General features: G+C 49.5%; 5 protein-coding genes across 5 annotated transcripts; 2 read left to right on the forward strand and 3 right to left on the reverse strand.

Annotated features, from left to right (window-relative positions):
• Nucleotides 1-732: 732 nt before the first annotated feature.
• Nucleotides 733-1,323, reverse strand: DEU56DRAFT_697367 (uncharacterized protein; the record flags this gene model as incomplete). The annotated part of the gene is made up of 1 exon (XM_041347254.1): nucleotides 733-1,323. A coding segment is annotated over one exon (591 nt), but the record flags the coding sequence as incomplete, so codon positions are not given.
• Nucleotides 1,324-2,513: 1,190 nt separating this feature from the next.
• DEU56DRAFT_711743 (uncharacterized protein) lies at nucleotides 2,514-3,525 on the reverse strand (the record flags this gene model as incomplete). The annotated part of the gene is made up of 5 exons (XM_041347512.1): nucleotides 2,514-2,604; nucleotides 2,656-2,831; nucleotides 2,884-3,019; nucleotides 3,076-3,266; nucleotides 3,319-3,525. Coding segments are annotated over 5 exons (801 nt in total), but the record flags the coding sequence as incomplete, so codon positions are not given.
• Nucleotides 3,526-5,399: 1,874 nt separating this feature from the next.
• DEU56DRAFT_743123 (uncharacterized protein) lies at nucleotides 5,400-8,038 on the forward strand (the record flags this gene model as incomplete). Its single annotated transcript, XM_041348986.1, has 4 exons — nucleotides 5,400-5,554; nucleotides 5,603-5,912; nucleotides 5,969-7,691; nucleotides 7,737-8,038. 4 exons carry the CDS (start codon nucleotides 5,400-5,402, stop codon nucleotides 8,036-8,038), a joined length of 2,490 nt encoding a protein of 829 aa, XP_041204908.1.
• A 2,878-nt stretch (nucleotides 8,039-10,916) lies between these two features.
• On the forward strand, nucleotides 10,917-11,348 carry DEU56DRAFT_743102 (uncharacterized protein; the record flags this gene model as incomplete). Its single annotated transcript, XM_041348985.1, has 2 exons — nucleotides 10,917-11,073; nucleotides 11,179-11,348. The coding sequence occupies 2 exons, from the start codon at nucleotides 10,917-10,919 to the stop codon at nucleotides 11,346-11,348; spliced, it is 327 nt and encodes a 108-aa protein (XP_041204909.1).
• Nucleotides 11,349-12,028: 680 nt separating this feature from the next.
• DEU56DRAFT_960610 (uncharacterized protein) lies at nucleotides 12,029-14,046 on the reverse strand (the record flags this gene model as incomplete). Its single annotated transcript, XM_041359321.1, has 6 exons — nucleotides 12,029-12,047; nucleotides 12,103-12,228; nucleotides 12,279-13,341; nucleotides 13,396-13,502; nucleotides 13,553-13,681; nucleotides 13,739-14,046. 6 exons carry the CDS (start codon nucleotides 14,044-14,046, stop codon nucleotides 12,029-12,031), a joined length of 1,752 nt encoding a protein of 583 aa, XP_041204910.1.
• Between the last annotated feature and the right edge of the window lie 437 nt (nucleotides 14,047-14,483).

Below are 14,483 nucleotides of genomic sequence, written 5' to 3' on the forward strand. Positions count from 1 at the left end.
ATGGGAAAGCCATTTCGGAGCTTCCAAGTGAGCTCGGGGTATTGGTCGACGAGATTGGTGCGTCGCAAGAGATTGTCGAAGCCGTTTGCTGAATATGGCGTGTTGATGCGAGAGAAATCGGGGTCGGAATCATGCGAAGAGGACTGATGCTGCAGAGAATCGAAGTAAATGTGACGAGGAAGAGCTGCGCAAGAAGTGGGGACGCTTGGGGTCCACGTCAAGAAAGTGTCTTCGTGCGGAGTCTCAGATACACTGGCGCGAGAGCGCACCGTGTTCTGTTTTTCCGCAGAAGGAACAGACGTGTTGGTCCACATGTTCTCGTTTACAGACGCGACGGGGATTGTTGAGGTTGAATCCGACGCAGATCTGGGTGCCACTGGAACGGCGACACAAGTTTCCGGAAGCGTATTTCGCGAAAGTTTGTGAGCCTTTCGCCGATGTCTCTTCGCTGCAGAGAGAGAAACGGTGGCCGAGTCTTCCGCAGATGATGCAGAGAGGGTCGGTGGACTGAGAGGGTTTGTTGGAGTCACGAAAGGAAGGGGTTGGCGTGTCTGATGTTCTCTTGTTGTTGCGCTTAACAGAGGCATTGCGGTCGTAAGGCTCGTAGCGGGTACCAAGCGAAGAAGGTTGACGGTCAGGAAAAGAACGATCAGTAAAGAAGGCGTCTTGGAGAGTAGAATACTTTTTCCGCTGGAGGCGAGCTTCCCACTCAGCTTGATTGTGCTGGTGGGGGCGGAGAGCGTAGTTCTGACGGGTCTCGATGTCGAATTCGAGAATGGCACGAAAATTCTTGCGAACGGCTTCGTCCTTCGAGAGCAGAGAGAAATGATTGGTCCATCGCTTGAGGGATGCTTGATCGCCGACATCGGCGATCCAAGTGAGGTATCGTTGGTACGCTTCTTGCCAAGTGAGAGTGTCGAGGTTGACTTCGCTCTCAAATTGTGAGAGATCAAGGAGATGGTGTGATAGCCCGTTAACGTGAGTCTTGGTGCGCTTAAGGGAATGGCCTTCCCGATGTAGACGTTCAGTGTTTTCAGCCGAAAACAGCGTGAGCGGACAGTATTGTCCAGCGTCAGCGAGATCTTGAATAAATGAATGGATCCCGAAGTTGTAAGTGGAGTCGATGGTGCCGGATGAGAGCACCTCCTTGGAACTGTCAAATAAGACTTTGGCGACGGGGGTGACGTTGGGACGAGAAGCAGTTGAAGATTGATTGGGCATAATAGAGTTTAGAAGTACCGATCCTTGTACTTGAGAAGCTGGGGAAAGCTGTGCAAAGGCGGCAACCCAATGATGAAGCTTATTAGCCGGTACATTGGGATTGGGGGGAAGGTTAAGGATGGGCTCATCTGCGGGAACATTAAGTTCCCCGGCGTCACGACGGATTTGGAGTGCGAGATTGTCAGCGACGCGACGCGTGTTTTCTGCGACGGTCTGATCATAGGATAAACTAGTGGTAGCAGTAACGGGATTAACCGAAGAGGATGCGGTGGGTACGATAATGTTAGAGGAAGTCATTGTATGGTAAGAAAAAGGTCGAAAAAATCGTACGCGCGTCGCACAGGAAGATGGGAATGAGAAGAAAAGAAACGAGGCAACGAGAATCTGCGAAGTCCCGTCTTATGAGGAGTGCACGGGCCCCAGTGCTTCACTAAGGAAGAAGCACTGGGAGGGAGGATCTTCACGTGACAGCTCTACGAAGGCCTAGCTTCACGCGTCAACGCTCGCAAGCTCGCGATCCGCTGTGGAGCAACCACTTTTTTGAGCAAACAGACACAAACAAACGTTAAGGCCTTTTTGCAACTGGAAGACGATTCGTGATCATGTTCCGTGGAAAACCACCTAGCTAGCTAGTTAGTATCCATTTGGGATGTTACAGCGAGGAAGTGAAAAGCAAGGACACTGCAGGATTGTTGAAGGAAAGGCGACAATACGGCCCATCAAACCAGACACCGCCATTAAAAGCAGACACAGAGCCTGGCGCGCAACCTCGTCGTCGAAAGACCACATAGAACCCATGACACTGCGAAATCTGGAGAATTGCATAGCTGCAGCGAGATGGATCGACTCGTGATATACATGCCCATTAATGGCAGTAGCGCTCACAAAGTTCACATGAGTGTACGGCATGTCAAACGTACATCAGGAAAAACGGGAACTCCAATATAGCGCTACAGAGGCTATGTAGCACTTATAGCCTGGTTGCATCTCCCCCCCCAATATTGTACCATGTAGCCTAGGATATATTTTTAGTTGCACAATATAGTGTCTGGTATCTCGTACCTTGGCAATGTAGCGCAGCTATGTAGTGATCTATAGTAAGTCATTGTGGTAAGTACATCTCATGGTACATCATACTACTAGCACTCAGGCTTGCGCACTTGCAAATAGCAGGGAGATCAATGGCATGCATTCACGGTTTAATACAGTGGTCAATTCTACTCGGCCTCGCCATCAACACCCTCAGACTCCAAGCCAGACTCCACCTCGTCACTGGCCTCAGCGCCGCCAACCTGTTGATATTCACGGATTGCTTTGTTGATCTCGTCGTCGGACAAACACTCTTCGTCTCCAACATTGATCGGATCCACCTTTGCATGCAACCTGTTGTATGATTGTCAAACTTTGAAGTTCAAATCCTTGAGATGTACTTACCTGCCATTGTTGTTGAGTTCCGTGAGGATACTATTGAGTATCCCATGATCCTTCGTTCGATCGTGAAATTTTTTGAGGTTCGTGAGATGTCGATCATAAGCTTCCTTGTATTCACCGCTCGAAAAGCTGATATCCGTGCGTTCGCCGTCATACCATTCATCGATGCAGCATTCAGCCTGCAGACGAAAATGTCACTGGCTAAAGCCAACGAGAAATAGCACGACTCACTGCGGTGTACACCAAGGCCAATGCAGGTATCGGAAATGGAGAAAAAACGTCCTCGAACACGACTCCATCATCCTTCTTGTTGCGGTACCAAACTAAATTTGCTGCTTGCTGATTTAACCTTGTACGAAATAGACCGCTGCGAGGCACGTTGTTCTTTCTGTCCCCGAGGTCCTTTCAACCAAATGTCAGTACAAAACATGACTCGAGATATGAGAACGCACCCGGTAACACATCCCAAATTTATCCTTGAGCTGACGGGCGAGTTTGCGATTCCTAGACTTGATGGACTCCCGATTGGTGGACTCGAAACCGTAAATACTCTCAACAAGTGGGCGAACCTTCCCTTTCACCTCACTCGTGAGATGCGATGTGCGCCGCGTAATCTTGATCCAGAAAGAAATTAGATAGATGAAATAATAGAACTCGAACACGTACCATTTGTATAATCTCTCCATTAAAACCAATCTCTATCTCATAATGGTTGCATGCCTCCTTCCAGGCCTCCTTCGCCCACAATACCTGAGTCATTCGATCCGGATAGGCATACTCGGATGCGAGCCGCACACAAAAATGGCTGATTGCATACTTGATAAGTTGCTGGACCGCTACCTCGTAATCCCGGGCCGCTACACGGCCCTTACTCTGATGAATCTTGCGTGGAAGTCGAGTCTGTTCACCTTGCTGTGGCGAAGGCGAATGTGAGGACTCCCGCATCCGTTTACGACTGTGTTCACCCTCATCATCTGAGGGTGGTAGTCGCATACGCTTCAAGTGGCGCTGATCTGTGTGATCATTCAGCTCCCATTTGAATGGATGGTAGAGTACTACTCACCCTCATAGTCGTCACCCTCACCATAGAATGTATCTCCACCAGCAAACACATCGCTGTCGTCCCCATCGTGGGTGTTGGGGTCTTCGTTGTTGTTGTGGTCTTCGTAGTCGTCATGGTCTTTGTAGTTGTTGTCGTCTTCATCGTTGTCGTGGTCTTCATAGTTGTCGCCATTCTGCTCAGTGCCGTCATATTGCACACCATTGTTCAAGTCGCCATTGGACTGCGCACGTCGGAGTTGAATGAGCTCGTTGGCGCGTGCCGTCGTCAACTTCCTTGGTGCAGGCGGGGGTTCACGATTCGGGGGTTCACGATTGAAAAACCCAGTCTCCTTGGAAACAAAGCATCAACGTCCAAGTCAAAGTGAAGTTAATCATGCGGCTGACTTACCTTGGTAAGAGGGTCATCACACCAGCCGCCCCCAGAGCCCCCAGACACAGATGTTCTTGATGGAGCTGGTGTGTGAACCTTTGAGTTTGATCAGTGGTCAAATGCTAACGGTCAAAGGTATTCCAAGCTTACCTGTGTGAAGGGCTTTGGCCGTGGGGTGTGCTTCTCTCGTGGGGGGACTGTGCTGAACCGGGGTCGCAGATCAAGTGGACCATTGGCTGATACATTACCTTTGGACAGGGCGATGGCCTGTGATGAGAACTGTGTGCTGTCTTGTGTAGCTGGGCATGATTAAGTAGCCGGAAACTGATGCGACAGTCAACACTCACCTCTGTCGCCACGATGTTTACGGGTGGGCTTGATTTTTTCTTGCCCACTTGGGCGGCGTCGTGCCTCACGGCGCTCTTGGTCCTCCTCGACTATGTATGATATAGTTAGTAATAATAGTGGTAGTGCATAAAAATTAACATACCTTGGTACAAGGCCTTCTCTGAAGGACGACGTTCACGTCGTTGACGCTGAGAGGGACCAGAATCAGTGTGATTGATAAGATTACTCAGCGCTTGGCGAGTAGGAGCAGTAGAAGACATTCTGGGTGTGAATAGGAAGTTAGAATGTTAGGAGGAGAATATGGGGACAGAGCGCACCTTTGTTATAACGTCCCATCCTTTATAATGTCGCGTCGCGTCCGTGAAGTTAGACGATCAACAATCGACGTGCTGCAATCAACAATCGACGCGACGCGCTGCATCAACAACACAAACGCGTGAAGTCAGGTGCACTGGCAACCTGCGATCTTGAGAGATGGTACTGATCTTGAGGAAAAAACTTTCGATGTCCGATGTCGGACAGATGGCACAAGTCAGCCAGGTGAAACCGGACGAACTGTCACTTACAGGTCGGCTTTTTCGGCTTGTCAACCTCCTGCTCCTCCATCATGCACCGCTGCAATTTTTGCCTGAAAGGCAATTTCCAAACTGCGAGAGCCGTTAGCATTCATATCAGCAGAACTAGAGCCTGTAAGGAACACATGGACCGGCTGCGCAACCACGAGCAAGCCTCAAAAGAGACTACACAAGCCACACCCAACAATGACCATGAGATGGACGTTGGCGGAGACATACCTTGGGAGTTTGATGGCCAGGCGGATGGCATACAGGAAGAGCTAAGATCCGTGACACCAGATCAGCATTGCGGTGTCCAAGTTGAAGAAGTAGATGATGAGGAAAGTGTGTGGATGCGTTTCGTGCAGTCATACCCAGGTCGGGTAGCGCAAACGCTGGGCCACGCTGAAACAATGTTCCATGACATCAAAGCCCAACAAGAGGCTCGAGGCCTGGATCCATGGGCGCCGTTCGCAGATGCAGAGGAATGGGGACTTGTCAAATGGTTGGTATCGCGGGTGGGCCAAAATGCCATAGATGAATTCATGAAACTACCAATAGTAAGTCAGTGTGTTTCAGCTGCGATTCACAATGTACTCACCAATGCGCAGACGAGCTGCCTTAAAACATCTTTCACAAGCAAGTACAGTCTGATGAAAGCAATAGATCAGCTTCCCCGCGGCACAGAATGGCAGTTGAAGAGAATAAGCGTTGAGGGCAACAAACTCACCAATGAACGGCAGTATGAGACTGAGGATCTTGAGTTGTGGATGCGGGACCCAGTAGAGTGCATCCGCGAACTCATGGGAAATCCGGAGTTCGATCACATGGTGTCCTATGCACCAGAGAGGGTGTTTTCAGACGTGGAGGGCAAGACCAGGCGGTTTGATGAGATGTGGACAGGTGACTGGTGGTGGGAGATGCAGGTAAGCGCCAGTGTCAACAAATCTGGCAAAAAAACGCACTAAAGCCTTTCCCACAGGGAAGATTGCCCCAAGGGGCCGTTGTCGCTCCAGTTATCCTAGCGTCCGATAAGACTTCGCTGTCGCAGTTCCGGGGAGACCAGGAAGTTTGGCCTGTGTACCTGAGCCTCGGAAACATCTCAAAAAATGTCCGATGTCAGCCATCCAAACACGCCACAGTCCTCATCGCATACTTACCGATTTCGAAGCTAGAATGCTTCACGCGCGACACGCGGTCCGTTGAACGTTATCGGCTCTTCCACTATTGCATGTCGCTGGTCCTGGAGCCATTGGTCAGGGTAGGTGCGGAAGGAGTCGATGTCACCTGCCCAGATCGTCAAGTACGACGCCTGTATCCCATCGTGGCAGCATATATTGCTGATTTTCCAGAGCAGTGCCTGGTGGCGTGCTGCATGGAAAACCGGTGCCCGAAGTGTGTAGTGGGCCGAGAGGAGCGAGGGGACATGAAGAAATCACCAATGCGAGATCGAGACTCCACGGTCGAAAATCTGCGCTTGCACTGCGATGGTGAAATAGGAAAAGATCAGTTTGAAGGAGAGCTGGGACTACGAGCGATCTACTCACCATTCTGGGCGACGCTCCCTCACAACGACATCTTTTCATGCATCACCCCCGACATTCTACATCAGCTGCATAAAGGAGTTTTTAAGGATCACATTGTTAGCTGGTGTGCTGATATCATAGGCGAGGAAGAACTTGACGCACGGTTCAAGGAGATGACGTCGTATTCAGGACTCCGACACTTCAAAAAAGGCATATCCAAGCGCAAACAATGGACGGGGGCAGATTATCGCGAGTTGCAGCGTGTCTTTCTTGGTGTGATTGCTGGCGCAGTTGACAACAAAGTTCTGACGGCAGTGCGTGGCGTCTTAGATTTCATTTACTATGCACAGTATCGCACGCACACGGATGACACACTTGCCCATATGCACGCCGCCCTCACCTCATTCCATGCCAGTAAGCACATTTTCGTCGACCTCGGGGTACGCGAACACTTCAACATTCCGAAGATTCATTCGATGATCCATTACATCGATGCCATTCGCTTTCTCGGCACTGCGGACGGTTTCAACACTGAATTGCCTGAACGGCTACACATTGATTTTGCCAAACGGGCTTACCGTGCATCGAACCGCCGCGACTACGTCATGCAAATGACAACCTGGCTACAACGTCAAGAGTCCATCCACATTCAAGATGCCTACATTCGCTGGTGGGAATCCCATCACCCCGTCAATCAAGAGTGGCAAGACTCGGATGCCAGTGACTCTGGTTCAGATTCGGATGGCGCAGGAGTCGGACCTGGACTATTGGATAACCATGTTGACTTACCCTCTCAGGTCCAACGGTTCACAATGGCAACGGGTTCTCGTGGCTACTTCGTCCCTAGGACATGTCCGTTTCCGAATTCAACAATCCAGCGCTTACTTACCGACCACGATGCATCCCTTTTCATTCCAGCTCTTGAAGAATTCCTTCAGAAACATGTTCGAAGCTGGTCACGCCGAAAACTCACATCGCAAGATCGGGTGGATGTTTACAAGTACCTCAAGATTCTCTCTCCACCACGACCCCATATCAACAACCGCAAGTGCTTGTTCAAAGTTCGTGCGTCGCCAGTGATTCCTGCGTCAGACGTGAGGAGACCGCCGTCACCTGCACACTTTGACAGTGTGTTGGTGATTGAAGATGGGAATGAGTACACCGGTCGAGGTATATCTGGTGAGCATCATAAATTGGTTGTGGGCTCGTTCTGACCTACCTTAGGTCTGCGAGTGGCCGAAGTCCGAGTCATTTTCAAGCTTCCATCACGTCTCGGTAATTTTCCACACCCGCTGGCTTATATTCACTGGTTTCGACCCCTTCAAACGTTTGATGAAAATGTGCACAGCTTCCGCCTCAGCAAGTCTTCACGTCAGCGTGGTCCTAACGCACTGGTGGTACCGGTCCATCAAGTTCTTCGCCCATGCCATCTTATCCCTCGCGTTGGTCGAGAGTCGGACGTGCGCGAAGACTTTTATCTTAACAGGTACATAGATCTGGAATTGTTTGACCGCTTGTCTGTATAGCTATGCTACCATTACTATTAACTATAGGGTGCAATATTGACTATGAGTTGTTGGGAAGATTACATAGCTACTATTGGCTTCACGGCTCGCTACATTGCGATATTTAGTGCAATGGATGGTCTATAGGTGCTCTATTGTACTACCAAGGCTACGTAGTGCTATATACTGTTGCGGCGTGCAACTCGCGTCCGACCTTTTTCCTGATGTACTCTCTGACTTGACCTGAACTCCCATTGTCCCCTACTTTCCGCCCGTCGCTATCGTCCTCGGTAAGTAATGAATTTGGAATTTGATGGGCGAAAGCTGAGACAGTGCTGCACTCGGTAGTTAAAATTCTGGAATGTCTCCGCCCACCACCAAAAAGAAAGAGATATCAGCAATAACGCCTCGCCAGAAATTTGAAGGACACACCGCGGTGGTCTGGGGCGCCATACACCTGCTTGACGGACAGCAGATGATTACTTGTTCAGAAGATGGCTTGCTGCGGGTATGGAACTTGGAGAGCGGGAAACAGATAGGAGAAGACTGGCGGGACGGAGACAGTGGCGAGCTCAGTATAACGTTATCCCCAGATGGGAAGAAAGTGGTTAGCGGGAGCAGGGACGGTGGAGTGAGGTTGTGGGACATCGAGACATGCAAGGTCATCGCGAAATGGACGGGACACACAAAGGAAGTGTGGTCTCTCTATTGGAGTCGAGATGGTCAGCGAGTGGTGAGCGGATCTTTTGATGGGACTGTAAGGCAATGGGATGTGGAGAGCGGAGAGACGATCCTGGCACCCGGGCTAATCAAGACAGGGCATTTCGCAGTGTACGCAGTCGTCTATTCGCCAGACACTACCATGATTGCGACTGGTGGACATGATAAACCCTGGATTGAAGATGAAACCGAGTCTTCGATTGAAATCTGGGATGCGAAGACAGGCGAACTTGTCGCAACTCTCAAAGGACACACAAATACTGTGATGTGTCTGGCTTGGACCCCGGATGGAAAAACGCTCATCTCCGGGTCATACTATGACTTGATTCGGACATGGGATACAAAATCATGGAAGGAGGTCGTAGTTCTGGATGAGCACACTTCTCTTATCTATGGCATGGCAATATCTCCAAATGGCCGCATCCTCGCAAGTGTATCGGTCGACCAGACAGCGCGATTGTGGAACCTCGACAACGGCCAGCCTATCAGTTCTCCGCTCCAACATACACATGCACTTGTCTGCGTCTCATTTTCTACGGATGGAAAACTACTAGCAACTGGCTCCTGGGACACCAATGCGTACACATGGGATATTGCTACCGTTGTTAGAGAAGCTGGTCTCGACAAACTTCTGTTGGATCCACAGGTGAGTCAACATACCTCATTTATTTCATTCTCACAACTGAATGCGCTCTGCCAGGCCAACAAGTCGGAACTCCGTGTATGTAACACTTTCGTAAAATATCTCATTGCGTTCAAACACGTACACTATAGGTCAATGCTACACGACATGCGGTCCAGCGACGTCAGCCTGCCCATTGGGTACCCCAAGGGTTTTTCGATGACACACGAGAACATGTATGTCATTACTATCACTTTGATGTTTTTTCTGACTTCGTGTGCTCAGATCTCTCCACGAAGCCGCCTCCACTCCTCAGCACCGCAAGGAAGCACATTTCTTGGCCGCTTATTCCACCGCAGCCACTCCGATGCACGTGATACCTCACCGTCCTCTGTCGACTGGGCTCGACACCTTTTGAAACGGCGCGGACGAGATAGTGAAGGCATCGAATTCCACGGGAGCAGCCCAGCAGTTGTTGAGGTCCCGTACGCACAGGGAAAACGTGTATGTTTTTTCTCCTTCTCAGACGTTTGACTCGTCTTCACATTATGTAGAGGAATGCGTCAGCAAGAGAGAAACGAAAAAAGAAACCATTACGCACCACTCTGGGCAGCTCGCGGCCTCCCAAGCCCAACGCCACACAAGCCAGTGGTGCGACTCAGACACAGCCATCTTCGCAACCACGACCACCTGTTTCCAATTCGTCTACCACACCTGCTATTGGTGATACCACCGCAGCTACAAATTCCACTTCCTCACGCCCTGACGCGACAATAAGACAGGCTGGGTGCTGGACTCGCTTCTGGCTCTTCGTTGGTTGTTTGTCTCCTGAATACACGGATGGTCGTCATCAATCTACGATGTCATCGTCCCGATGATTTCCCGCGTGCCTCTACCCGATTACACGCCTTTCTACTATGTTTTGGACCGTCCTTTTTTATACCACACACCTCCTCACCTCCATCTGCAATATACAATACGCAGAGGCTACGTGTTTCATGTTTCTTTGCTTGTCGATCTGACTTACCATGCAATACGATGCAACCACTCTGATAAACATTCCTTGACGTATCTGCCATGCTGAAGGAGGAGGTTACAGTGGATGAATAACTACAATGGTGACCTCCAGCCTTTCATATTTACTTCTCACCAGACACAACGCGCGGTTTCACAATTGAAGCCGGTATCACGATTTGAATCTCTCTCGGCTTGAACGAAATAGACAGCTCGTTATATGAGATCGTTCCGGGATAATGTGATCTGCTACGTTGTGGTCTCGGATTCTATGTCTAGGATACAGCTGGTCGAAAATAAGTTGAAACCGAATGAAAGGGGTTACCACGGCCACCCGGACTGGACGAACATACGTCGACAGACCACAAAGAACATATGACATTGCGAAATCTGGAGAATTGCTTAGCTGCAGCGAGATGGTTCGACTCGTGATGTACTACATGCCCATTAATGGCCCGTTGAGCCAGTAGCGCGCATAGAGTTCACACACTTGAAACCGGATCTGCGGCACTGAACGCTTCCCGGTTTCCTTTACCTACTTTCATGGATCCTTTCAACTTGAGACGGAAATTTGAACGGTTCCGGGTCCTCATCATAGGAAGGGCGAATGCAGGAAAAACCACCATCCTACAGAGGGTTTGTGGCACACAAGACAGTCCAGAAATATATGACAGCGCTGGGGAAAAGGTGCGCATCGCTAGTAGTGGTAAGAAGCTATCATTGACCCATCGAAATCAGATCGATTCCGCCATTTTGATGACATCTAGAGAGGCAAGCTATGCAATTAGTTGGTAGTAACATGAAGGCTTGACGTATTCTCAGCGCGGACAGCACGACATCGAGAATGAAATGGTGTTCAGAAACAACCCAGGTTTCGTCTTTCATGATTCACGTGGTTTTGAGGCTGGCGGGGAATCTGAATTCAACAAGGTAACAGGCTATACTGTCCAAATTATGCATAACCATGTGTGGTAAGAAACTGCATGGTTATGCATGGTTGTCTGTAGTTCTAGATGGGTGAGCCGTTATGCATAATAGATTCCCACCATGCATAATGCTGCCAGAGATGATCCGCCACACCATTTCTCAATTCGGGTACCCACTTTGTGCAGCTCTTAGCCTAATTTAGCCCATCTCCCTTCTTGTATACCCTCGGCGGGACACGCCTTATATCCCCTGGTTCCCCGCACCCCGATTTGGCAGTTCTTAGCCTGATTTAGCCCATCCCCCTTCTTGTACACCCTCAGCGGGACACGCCTTATATCCCCTGGTTCCCCGCACCCCGAATTGGCAGGAAATCGAGATTTTACATTTGCCGTACCTTTGATGGCCTAGCCCTCATCGATCTCTGCGCATCAGCGGAATTTTAATTCATTTCTAGGTATCGGTATTGCCTGAGTATTAAGACTGGCTGCTCCTCTCGTGCCTAGATATGTAAATATTCACGCTATGTCCTGTCTGCCTTGAAAATATTAATAAGACTGGTTGCTCTTGTGCCTGATCATGCAAAATTTCACGCTTATGTCTTGTCTGCCTTGAAAATCTGCCTTTCATCTCACAAAACGCGAAGTCTCAACAAGAAATATGCTCATATTCTCAATATGTCAACAACACAAGACACGTAAACATCGACAGAACACAAAATGTAGGTAGTATCACATAGCCTTTCTCCTCCTAGAATTGAGTTAGTGTTCGCGCTTGCAAATAATAAACACTCAAAATCACAAACCTCTTTTGAGAATGGCCACCTATGCTATCAGCCTGTGCCAAACGTGTCGTCTGCTGGCGCACGCGCTTTGTCTTCCTAACAGCAGGAACAACTACGTCATCGGCTTGCACAGCGGAGCCCGATGCACTACCGACATCAGAAGGGAGGAGCGCCAGCTGTTCTGAAACCTGGGCAACCTCAACAGTGGAGGGTGTGTAAGAGCAGAATCCAAGTCCCTGGCACAGCTGGAACCACTAGCAGAGGATACTACCGGTGGCGCCAAAACCTGAGCTGTTCCAGCAGCTGTAACCACTGGAGGATCAGGCGGGTGTGTAGAGGAACTGAAGTTATACTTTTCCGTTGATACCGGGAAGGGGGCAAAAGACGGTAATGGGGTGGCAATAGCGGATGTACTGCGGAAGCGAAGGCGAGGGGGTGTCATGAGGGCAGACGTGGATGTACTGTACATCTGTTTCCTCCATGAGGTAATGGGAGTTTCCGGCATTGGACTAGATGATGGCATTGGACTGGATGATAAGGTAAGATCTGGCAATGAGTCTCCCATAGTGGACGCTGGGGTGGTTGCACCGGATGATAAGGAGTGGGCAGGTAAAATGAAATCGAAGTTGGATGCCGGGGTGCTGGGTACACTGGTGCCATAGGGATCAAAAGACATGGCGTCGGTGGTAAAGCCAGCGGGTATTTGATTGTCAAAGGTAAGGCCGGCGCTTGTGTCTCCCATAGTGGATGCCGGTGTATTTTCGCTGGATGACAAGGAGCAGGCAGGTAAAGCGAAATCGTAGTTAGATGATGATGTGCTGGCGAAGCTGGCGTCATATGGATTGAGGGACATGGAGGTGTCAGTGCCAAAGTTGGTGGACATTTCGTTATCAAAGGTAAGGCCAAGGGGGTTGCTGAAAGGCAGAGGTCCCTGCATCTGAGACGAGTCGACACCTCGCAGGGTGTCCGAGAGTGTCTGCATCTGAGACGAATTGACACCTCGCAGGGTGTCCGAGAGTGTCTGCATCTGAGACGAGTCGACACCTCGCAGGGTGTCCGAGAGTGTGAGGGGGGCATGCAGGGCAGTTCCATGTGATGCTGGAGTCACGGTCGATGACGCACCCTCCAGTGACCCAGATCCTTCACCTGAGGGAGATGAAATCGCGGGTGGTAGACCGTTTGCAAGTGAAGTTGTGGGTGATAGACTGTTTGTGAGTGGGGCGACGACGTCCATGGCACGAGACTTTCTGACATGCTCGGCTATTGAATCCAATGAGTATGTGTGACCGACCATCAAACGGAAATGTTACTCACGAAACAGTGTTCCAACAAATTCCAAGTATGGATTGAGATGCTTCTCAATGAATTTTGGGGTGGCTTGCCTCCAATTGTGTCCATCTCCATTCACTCCTGTATGGTAACTAAGAAGTCTTGAGCATTCTGAAAATGAATGAGCGAATATGAGACGCACCTCATCGCATTTAGTTTGCCACCAAGATGAGGGTCAGGCCCAGCACCAATAACAGTCCATTCCCACCCTGTCATGTCCTTGATGACTTGCAAGAACTGCGCAATGGGAGCAGTACACTCCTGGAGAGCGCTGGTAATAATGTATAAGCAATGGGAAATTGGTGTACGGGCAAAAGCCGAAACTTACGTTGCATACTGTTTATTGGTAGGTGCGGATTTTTCAATAAGTGTGACTTTCGCTTCGTGCTCTTCTCGGACCTTCTCCTCACACAAAGCTTGGACTTCTGGTGGTGCGGCTTCATATGCTTCGCGTGTAAGTTTTCGAATAGCTGTCAATTTTTCCTGTTTAGTAACGAGCTCGCCGGACTTAATGGCGTCTTGAACCCGCTCTTTTACTTCCTCCTTATAGGCAATGGTCGAAAAGATCTCGGCAGGGGTATGAACCCGAGTTCCTTTTGCTTTGTTGGTTAACGTTTTCTGGATTACTCTAGTCATTGAGTTCACAGCGGAACGGCCACTTCGTTGGGACCTATAATTAAACCAGGTTCGTATTTGCTGTTTTGAGAATATCAGTATGTACATCATCGATGAGGGCATCATGAGGGCAGTGCTTACCTGTCTCCGCTGTCTTGTTACTTGAGGGTCTTATATAGAAGCGTGTAAAAATGCAGTGACAATCACAACTACACTTTCATAAGACTAAAAGTTGCCAGCTCCTCAAGTCCACGGTCAACGGATTTTTGTTCACTTCTCGGTTGATAACGTGTCGTTCGTGGGTGGTCAAAGAGTAAACAAGTTACCTCTATTTGTTTGAAGAAACTATATAGAAATGCAACTGTGGATTTGTCGTGAATAGAAATATGATAGGTATGTTTCACCCTAGTAGGTCGTGTTTCAACCTATGAAAGTCTGTTTCAACTTTGTCGTGTTCT

Source organism: Suillus clintonianus (genome assembly GCF_016758775.1).
Source record: "Suillus clintonianus strain FC179 chromosome Unknown DEU56scaffold_80, whole genome shotgun sequence".
NCBI lineage: Eukaryota > Fungi > Basidiomycota > Agaricomycetes > Boletales > Suillaceae > Suillus > Suillus clintonianus.